This window comes from Sorex araneus, chromosome 5 (assembly GCF_027595985.1).
Source record: "Sorex araneus isolate mSorAra2 chromosome 5, mSorAra2.pri, whole genome shotgun sequence".
NCBI lineage: Eukaryota > Metazoa > Chordata > Mammalia > Eulipotyphla > Soricidae > Sorex > Sorex araneus.
This window is the reverse complement of record NC_073306.1, coordinates 151,570,104-151,579,918: the sequence shown is the minus strand read 5'-3', so window position 1 is coordinate 151,579,918 and position 9,815 is coordinate 151,570,104. Positions and strand designations below refer to the sequence as shown.

Sequence of the window (9,815 nt, the reverse complement as noted above, 5' to 3'; positions counted from 1 at the left end):
CGTTAGACCTAAGATTTTCACCAGGCTAGCAGCTGGTGGGTGAGAGAAAACTCAGGGGAGGGCCAGCACCGCACAAGCGGACACACAAGGCTAAGCGAGTAAGGGGCCCTGGGCTTTCTGCGAGCGGCTGGTCTGTAGGTGTGTGTGGAAGCAAGGCTGCGCCTGCCCCCTGGATAGTTCCGGCCACTTGCCTTGGGATCCGGACACGTCAAGAAACCAACTCATTTGGGTTTGTTTTTATTGGCTTTGTTTTGCTTTGTACACACACATAGACACACACACACACACACACACACACACACACACACACACCCCATACCCCCCCCCCGTTATTTTTATTGGCTCTGTTTTGCTTCACACACACACACACACACACACACACACACACACACACACACACACACACACACACACACACACACACACACACACACACACACACACCATACCCCGTGTGTCTGGGGCTTGGCCCTGGAAGCCCTAAAGTTCCGGGAGGTCTGTCGTCCGCGGTGCAGGGCTGGGGCGGAGTTTGAACCGGGTGCTCGCGGGCTTTCCCAGCCCAGGGCTCTGCCTGTGTCGCCGAGACGCGGTGCCGCGCCGGACGCCCGCTGCGGGGAGGGGGGAGCCCAGGTCCCCGGGAGCCTTTCAGAGACGTAGCTGGCCCCGGTCCGGGCTCGTCCCGTGCCGCCGCGGGTGAGTGTCGCCGGCTCGGCCCCGACGCGGCGCTCGGCGGGGAAATCCTCTTCTCGCTGCGCCCGGGACGCGTCTCGGCGCTGGCGCCTGGCCGGTGCGCGGGAGTCCCGCGCCGACCCCGCGGGGCTGGGGGGCAGCAGCCGGTCCCCGAAGGCGGGCGGGGGTCCCGGAAACCGGCACGTAGGGCGTTCACGAGTCGGGGCGTGCTCGGGGTGGGGGGCGGGGGGCTGCGAGGGGCGGGGAGCCCGGCTGGGGCCGGAGCGGGGCGCACGGTGAGCAGCGGGCGCTGAGCGCACCCAGTGCGCGGGGTGGGGGTGGGGGTGGCACAGGGAAGCGGTGGACCCCGGGACTCGAGCGACAGGTGGTGAGAGCCGAAGCGGGGCGCGGGGCGGGGGCGGGGGCGGGGGCGCCCCGGCGGGCCGGAGGAAGGACGCGCGTAAACTTTGCGGGGCTCCTGGGCGCGCGGCGTCGCAGCCACCCGCGGGGACCCGGCGGCCGAGGGTTCCCGGTGTCCCGGCGCGAGCAAGAAGTGGGGGCGCGAGCGGGGCTCCGGGGAGCTGGGGAGGGTGGGTGGCCCTGGGGTCGCGGGGCTGGAAAGGGAGTGCTTAAGCGTTCCCGGCCGGCGCCGGAGAGGGGGACGGTTGGGGGTGGGGGCGGCGGGGAGAGGGGTCCCGGAGTGGCGCGGGGGGGACGGGGGGCGCGGGCTCAGTCGGCGTGCGGTCGCCGGAGGGCGAACGGGGCGCCCCGAGGGGGAGCGGGGGGCGCACCCTGCCTGAACAAAGGGACGTGTGGACGGTGAGGGGCTGCAGGCGCACAGAGGCTCGGAGCCCGCGCAGGCTGCCTGAAAGGTGTGTGCGCGCGTGTGCGTGTGCGTGTGCGTGTGTGTGTGTGAGATCGGGGCGGTGGGGGTCGATGAGGGGCACAACCTCCCCGGATTACAGCCCCCCTTGTCCCCCCCACCTCCACCCCCACACTCCAGCCCCGCGCACCTTCCCGGCGCCCCGGGATCCCTTCCCCAGCCTGGGGCGGCCGCTGGAACACCGCTCGGACAGCCGAGTTCCCGGGGACACCCCCTTCTCCCCGCACCCCCCACCCGGGCGGCGGATTCCCCGACTCCGCCGCTTCCCGCGCCCGCCCGGCCGCCCTTTCTTTTGTGTCCCGCAGCCCCGGAGAGGCGCCCGCCGACCCGCCGGCGGGCCAGGGCAGGACGGCACCCGCCTGGAGTGGATCGGGGACCCGGGCTGGGGGGACGCGGGCCCAGGAGGGGGGCTCGGGTGGCCGTTGAGGGAGCAGGAGCAACAGGTTGTGCCTTGCAAACCCTTTCTCCAGGCGCGATTGGAGAAAATCTATATATATTTTTCCTGGTTCGCAGCGGTTGAGCTTTGTTAAGAAGCAGGTGTAAGAATTGGGGTTTATTGGGTTTTTCAATCCTGGTGCCCTGCGTTGCGCCCCCCCCCCCCCAACTCAACTCAAACTCTCGGTTAGATTTGGGTTCCTCTGAAATCTCTCTCTCTCTCTCTCTCTCTCTCCCTCTCTCTCTCTCTCTTTCTCCCTCTCTCTCTCTCTCTCTCTCTCTCTTTCTCCCTCCCTCCCTCTCTCTCTCTCTCTCTCTCTCTCTCTCTCTCTCTCTCCCTCCCTCCCTCTCTTTCTCTCTTTCTCCCTCCCTCCCTCTCTCTCTCTCTTTCTCCCTCCCTCTCTCTCTCTCTCTCTCTCCCCCCCTCTCTCTCTGTTTGTAAGACTTTGCACATGGGTACCTTCACATAATCCTGTCTAAACAAAGTGGTTTTCTTTTTTAGTCATTTGTGTTTCCTCTGAGTATTCTCCGGCATGGGTGTGTGATGTGGCCCCCGCTAGAGTCAGGGTGAGGCCCTGGGTTCGATCCCAGGCACGGGGATAAATAAGTGGCTATTTAAGCTGCATGTTCCCAGAGCGGCCCAGTTTGTGTGGTGGTGTTGGGGGCCAGGCCTGGGGGAGGTGAGCGGCAGCCCCTCCCCAGGTGTTCGGCCTGTTAGGTCACTAATTCACAGATGTCCTAGAGTAGTCAGAGGGACTCGGGCCTGTTCCTAGTCTCCCGGGGCCAGCATCTCATTAGTGGTGACCTTTTCTTGGCTGAGTGTATTTTACCATTTTTATAAATCAACTTCCTTGTGGGCTCCTGTTGGACTCTTTCTGTGTGTTCTCACTACAGTGCGGAAGACACACATCAAAGGGCAGGCTGAAGGGAAGAAAAGTGTATTTTAACATTGGAAGGAAGTTGGATTTGCAGGGGGTCGACAGCTACCTCTGAAGCTCTGGCAGCGGGTCAGGATGCTGTGTTATAGCTAATGGGGTTATAGCCAAGCGGGAGTCGTTTTCACTGTCACTGTCACTGTCATCCCGTTGCTCATCGATTTGCTTGACGGGCACCAGTAATGTCTCCATTGTGAGAGACTGTTGTTACTGTGTTTGGCATATCGAATATGCCATGGGTAGCTTGCCAGGCTCTGCTGTGCGGGCGAGATACTCTCAGTAGTATCCCGGGGTCTCTGAGAGGGGCAGAGGAATCCGGTCGGCTGCGTGCAAGGCAAACGCCCTACCCGCTTGCTATCACTCCAGCCCAGGTGGTTTTAGCAGGAGGTTTTAGCAGAGGGGTTTAGCAGGAGGGAGTGGGGCCAGCCAACCTGGTGGCTTTGAGGAGTGGCCTAAGACTCCCAGACTCCGGGCTGGGGAGCAGGCACTGGGCTGGCCCTGCCTGATTGGACGGTGGGTCTGGCTGCCATCCTGAGGAACTGGATGTGGCTTCCTTGTTCCTTGAGTGAATTAGACTGGCCAGTGGCTGAGCACTCGCCTTTTGTGTAGAAGGCCCTCAGTTCACTCCCCAGCACAGCCAAAGACAGGTCAGCCGATCAGTAAACCGTGGCCTCTCCTTAGGGCTGGAGGGGAGGGCGCTGGCCTTGCACAGGGCTGACCGAGGTTCTATCACTGCCAGCCCAAGTGGTCCCTGAGCCCTGCCAGGAGTGGTTCCTGAATGCAGAGCCAAGAGTAACCCCGAGTGCCACTGGGTGTGCCCCGCCACCACCACCACCAAAAAGAAGTGCTCCTGCCCCAGGAGCCAGCTTCTGGCGGACTTGATGATTGGCTAAACCTATTAAAAACCAAATTTCGTGAAGAGCCAGGTTGCTGTGTGGCAGTACATCGTGTTGCAGGATTGGGAAGAGTACCTGTGCTGGTTGCACTTGCGTTAAATTGAATGTGGAATGAAGATGCAGTTCAGCTTATAAGACAAAAAAGAAGGGGAGCATTCAATTCCAAACAGCTGCTCTACCTGCAGAAATACAGACCTAAGATGTGATTGCGCTTCGGAGATACCAATGGGCATCGCTGTGTTGACTAGAAAGGATATAAACGGAGGCTGACTTGATTGTGGCGTTTAGAGGGGACTCTTGGTACCAGGAAATGTAAATCTGGAATTTTAACTGTGTTATCTAAGTAGTGATGGAGTCAATACTCCTCAAACACTTTTCTAATGATTGAATAAAAGCCAACAAACAAACCAACAAACCAGAAATTCCTTGAGGAGCTGGAGTGATAACACAGCCGGTAGGGCATTTGCCTTGCACGTGGCTGACCCGGTTCGATTCCCAGCATCCCATATGGTCCCCTGTGCACCAGCAGGAGTAATTCCTGAGTGCAGAGCCAGGAGTAACCCCTGTGCATCGCCGGGTGTGACCCCTCCCCCAAAATCCTTGAATAACATGAATAAAATGTTTGAGAAATTAAAAGAAAAAGAACAAAACCCAACTGACTTCCCAATGAGAGGCAGGGCTGCCCCCAAACAGGGCTGCCTCTCACAGGACCGATATTTCGTGCAGCTTTCATTTCACACCCCCGTCCTGCTGCCTCCACCCCCCGCCCAAAGCCCGAGTGACAGTCAGGCACTACAAGATCCTTCTACAAACAACAGTTCTAAGCAGAGTCCCACTGAGCGGCTCGGGGCACGGGGCCGCTGGTCGCTGTCCTTTGCCCCACACCAGTGCTGGCCGTAGCGCTGGTCTCTGGTTGCTGAGCTCACGTGTCACCTGCTCGGGGTCTCTTTCCCAGCTTGGAGTTGGTGGCTGTGGAGCAGGGACCGGGAATCTACCTGTACCCCTGCCTCCAGGCGAGAAAAGCAGCTGGAGGACCTTCCTGATGCCCGCGGTGCCAGGGAAGGCTGCACCCCAGGGAAGGGTGCCCCCAGCCCGTGAGCTGAGGTCTCCCTTCCACAGTTACGCCCAGGCAGACAGGCCCTTTGCCGTGTGCCGGCTGTGCCCTGGGGCCTGCCCGTGTGGGCCTGCGTGGGAGGGACGGAGCCCCAGGCGCTGCTCACACACTCCATCTCCTTTGCAAAGAGGCAGAAATGGCTCTTCTGTGCCCATCCTTTCCCTTTCCGGCCCTCTGATCCTTGATTGCGGGCCTGCTGGGTGCCAGGCTCCGGGGCCCGGAGGGGAATGAGTGAGGCCACCCATGGGACAGTCCCGCGTGACGAGTTCTGTGTGATCTCAGAAGGGTGTCCTGGGTGCTTTTGTTTCTCTCTGCCCCGCAGTGGGGCTTGGGAAGCGGGAGGAGAAGGGAAAGTGGCACGGGAGAGCTGGGCAGGTGGCTACTGATGGTCCTTGGGGCGTCTCATTGTCTCGAGCCAGAGTCACCCTGAGATCATGTGGAAAAACGCCAGCAAGTGTGCTGGCCTCCCAAATAGCTTGGCTCATCCACGTTTGGTTTCTGTTTGGTTTGGCTCGAGGGCCACACCTGAAGGTGGAGAAAGGCCTCTCTCTGCTGGTGGATTCTAGGGAGGGTCACCCCCAGGGACCATGCGGTGGCTTGGAGTCGAGCCCTGGTGCCATCCCCACAGCCTGCGCACTAGCCGGCGGGCGCTCTCGCAGCCGGAAGCCGGCCCTTCCTGGCTGTCCTGTGTTTCTGTTGGCCGGGGAAGGTCTGTGAGCTGCCCACCCCGTCCCTCGCTGAGTGGGGAGGTCTGACGGGCAGGAACTCCGACTTCCTCCTCTGCCCCGTGACTAGCCAGAGAGGAAAGCTGCTCGTCTCCTGTTGCGCACGGCGGGGACGGGGGATGCTCGCCAGGGCCTGCCCACTCCAGTTAAGGTGCAGTGCCCAGTGATCACTCGCTGCCATGGTGTCGGGGGGTGACCCCGGAGCCCTTCGGGGCTCTGGAGACCTAGAGCAGAGCTGCCCGGCCAGCTCGGACACAGGGATGATCCGGGCTGGGGCTCCCACTCCGGGCCTCGAGCACCCCCGATGGCTCCTCGTCCTCAGTGGCTCGGGCCTGCTCTGCAGTGTTTCCGAGGCCGGGAGATTTTGAGGGTCTGCAGGGCCTCCTCTTGGAAGCAGTCCCCCCCGCTGGGCTCCAGGTGCTGTGGGCCTGGAGGGAAGGCCCAGCCCTGTCACCCGGAGAGGCAGGAGGAGCCCACAGAGGGACCCAGCCTCCTGCCCCCTTCCTGAGGAAGTTTGGGGAGTCTTGTCTATTCATAGCTCCCCCCCGCTGGCCTCGGCCACCTCCTCCAGCTTCGGGCATTACCAGGAAGTCGGCCTTGCTTAGTGGCTGAGCCTTTAATCCCTCCAGCTGCCCACTCCTGCCCGTCCTTGGGCTGCAGGGAGCGGGGGTGAGTGCGCTGTGTTCTCTGGGGGCTGGCCGGGGTGGGCAGAGCTGCGGGTCTGCTGGTGCCCGGCCGGGTGGTGTGTGTGCGCCCGAGTGCAGCGTGGCCGCGGCTGTGCGTGTTAGCACCCGTGTCTATCGGCATGGCGTGTGTGTGCGTGCGTCTGTGTGGTGCGTGTCTGAGTCGTGGCTGTTGGGAGTCCGCGTGTGATGTGCGCGTCTGACACGTGGGAGATGGTGTCGGTGTGTGTCCTGTCCCACCCCGCTCTTCGCTGAGGGGTTGTCGTGCAGAGGCTACTCTGCCCTCCTGGCTCCCCTCAGGAAGGGCCTTGCAGAGGAGCAGGTGTGTGGTGGTCTCTTCCTCTGAGTCTGTCGGTGGCAGCGGGTGGGACTCGGGCCCTGGGAAACAATTATTGGGGTCTTCTGTGGATGAGGTGGAGCACCACGGTGGAGCACCATGTTGGGAACTTGAGCTGAGCGAGCAGCATCCTGCAGGGGATCTGAGTGGCTCGTGATTCCATGAAGGGCCCGTTGAGGGGACTGGATGGCAAGGCCTGGGCGGGAGGAAGGGGGGCTGGCTTAGGAGAGCAGGTGGTCCTCAAGGCAGCGGGTGACTACTGCCACCACAGCCTGTCTTCTGGAACTTGCTTGGAGCTGGGGTGCTCAGACGGGCCTGGGTGCCAGGTTCGGGGGTAGCCCTGGTTCCCAGCCTTTGGTCCAGGGGCACCCTGCATTTCCTTGGAGATCTTGCCAAATGCAACCCAGTGCAGAAGGCAGAGCCAGGGCATCCCGCCACCGAGGCCGTCCCGGATCGAACCCCCACCAGCAGGTTCTGACTCCCGAACCCCACCGCTGTGATGGCACAAGCAGCCCCTGGGCTCGTTTCTGTTTGCTTATTTGTTGGGGGCCACACCCGACTGTGTTCAGGACTTACTCCTGGCTCTGCACTCAGGGGTCCCTCCTGGAGAGACTTGGGGAACCATATGGGATGCTGGGGATTGAACCCAGGTGGGCCGCGTGCAAGGCAAACAGTCTATACCCTGTGCTAACGCTCCAGTGCCTTGTGCTGATTTTTTAAAGTACTCCTCTGGGACTTATTGGGCACCCCGTGTGCGCTGGGCCTCAGCCTCGGTTCTGGGGACAGAACCGGGGAAGACACGGGTGTCTTGGAAACTCTCATTATTCTTGCCCCCCTGGACACCAGTCTGTCTGGGCCCTTTCCTGGTCTCGCCGTTTCTCCCCAGGGGTGGTGGGTCCCCCTCTGCCCTCCTGCTCAACTCCTAAGCCCTGTTCTTCAGGGAAGGACTGGCTTGACCTGGTGAGACGGTGACAAAGACGGAGCCATGTGCCACGCGGCTTGGCTCTGAGGATGCAGTCCCCGCCTTTGGGGGCCTGTCCTTATAGCTGTGTGGACGGGGGAGGGAGCCTGGCACGAGATCAGCGAGAAAAGCAGAAACCAGCAGAAGCAAGGTAGGGGGAGAGAAGCCGCCAGAGCCAGGCTCACAGCAGGCATGAGGAGCCGGGTGGAGGCCGGCCGGGGTGCCGGCGCCGCTGCAAGAGTGGCCTCGTGTGGACAGCAGCGCAGGCGTCCCCAAGGATGACCACTGGGCTCCCTTCCGCCCTGCAGCAGCCAGGTGCCAGTGTCTCTGCTGGTTTCCTCCTGGGCACAGTGGTCCACGTGCCGCCAGCCCTGGAGGAGGGGTCAGCGCCTCCACCCGCCAGCACTCGTTTCTGCGTTCTCTGTGCTCCCCGGGGCCTGGGTTCTGACCTGGACCCCGTGATGGGAGCGGCCCTGACAGAGTACTCGAGAGCTCTCGCTGACCCTCTTGTGTGCTCCCTGCCCTAAGCTTAGCGCCCTCCGCAGGGGCGGCCTCCGGCGCCCGAGGGCCAGCGTGGCTGACGGCCGCCCCTTCTCTCCCTGCAGGCATGGCGCCCTGAGGGACTGACTGAGGTCCCCTGGAGGAGGCCACCCACCACCGCGCGCTGCATGCCAGGCCAGACAGAAGGGGGACTCGGCCAACCCAGCCCTCGTGAGTGACCGCCAGCACCACCCAGGCCCCTGTGGGCCGGAGACGTCCAGAACCACCGCAGCGGGAGCCGTGCACTTCCTCATGCCTGGGGGCTCTCGCTAGCGATGGCCCGGCCCCCCCACTTCCTGCTGCTGCTGCTGCTGCTGGGGCGGCTGGCCCGGGGCTCCGGCTCCACCGAGGCGCCTGGCGATCTGGAATACCAGCTCCCCCGCCCGCACTATGAGACAGAAGGGGAGATCGCCGGGGCAGAGAGGATCCCAGGCGCGCTCAGGTGGCTGCCGAGCGCCTTCCTCGGCCTGGTGATGCCGAAAGCTTTTCCCGAAGGTAAGTGCCCTGGAGGGGCAGAGGAGGGGTGTCCGCCTGGCTGGACGCCCCGTTGCTCCCATACTGCTGGTCTCAGTACGCAGTAACACAGGCCTGCTGGAGTGTCCGGTCAAAGGAAGGGGCGGGGTGCCCAGGAGCAGAAAGTAAGGTGGCAGTTAGGAAAACCTGGGCCAGCATGAGTGGCGTGTGGCGAATGTGGAGCTCAGAATGAAATCAAGAGGGGCTGGGGCGATAGCACAGCGGGTGGGGCTTTTGCCTTGCACGCAGCCGACCCAGGTTCAATTCCCAGCATCCCATAGGGTCCCCTGAGCACCGCAAGGAGTAATTCCTGAGTGCAGAGCCAGGAGTAACCCCTGTGCATCGCCGGGTGTGACCCAAAAAGCATAAAAAAAAAAAAGAGAATGAAATCAAGAGTCAGGACAGCAGTGAGAAAGGATGCGGAGCACCGCCCACCCTACCCCTCCCCCATCCTTCAACCCTGGCACCACGTGTGGCCCCTGGAACACGGCGGGAGGTCAGTCCTGAGCACAGAGCCAGTAATCACCCATGAGCACTACTGGGTGTTTCCCTCCTCCCAAAATAAGCAAATGAAACTGTGTTGCTTATTTTGGTTTTTCAGTTGTTTGTCCTCCCTTTCTCCCTCTTTTCCTCTCTCCAAAGGTAAAAAAGGAGGCTTAAAAATGCTAATTCCCTGTCATGAAATGAGAAAGATTAACAAAAACAAACAAAAAAAACCTCTCCCAGCCCAGCTGAAGTCCCCTCTGCCCACCAGAACGTGGGAAAATGCCCCTTTGACGTTGCTTAGGGCCAGGACTCGGCGAACCCGCTTTCCTGAGTAGCGGGAATATGTATCCTGCCGAATATATCCTGCTGTATACTCTTATTCACTGTGTCTCTTCCTCTTATCACTGGTTTGCTCTGACACGGCAGGTCAGAGTTATCACCACTCCTGACCCCGCTAGTGCCCGACTCTCTTCGCCCCCTCCAGGCCCAGAGTTGTTGAGGCCTTAGTTCTGTTGTTTCGTGGCTATTTTCTGTTCGCTTTGCTCTCCACCTCCGAGGGCCCCGTCCTGCACTCTCACTGCGGCCTTCGCACACTCGGCCGCCCTCTGACAGCTGGTACCTGCACAGCTGCCCGGGAA

At 61.6% G+C, this 9,815-nt stretch overlaps 1 protein-coding gene across 6 annotated transcripts in view; it reads left to right on the top strand.

The window, feature by feature from the left end:
* Positions 1–562: 562 nt before the first annotated feature.
* PROM1 (prominin 1) overlaps positions 563–9,815 on the top strand; it is a 116,172-nt gene continuing 106,919 nt past the window's right edge. For 2 of the 6 annotated variants that reach the window (XM_055140692.1, XM_055140698.1), the window contains exons 1-2: positions 563–693; positions 8,244–8,673. In XM_055140692.1, the coding sequence (XP_054996667.1) occupies positions 8,454–8,673 (220 nt within the window). In that variant the 5' untranslated portion in view covers positions 563–693; positions 8,244–8,453. Of the gene's footprint in view, positions 788–1,022; positions 1,058–6,245; positions 6,327–8,243; positions 8,674–9,815 lie in introns of those variants that run through there. The other 4 variants (XM_055140694.1, XM_055140693.1, XM_055140697.1 and 1 more) reach the window with 4 other exon arrangements.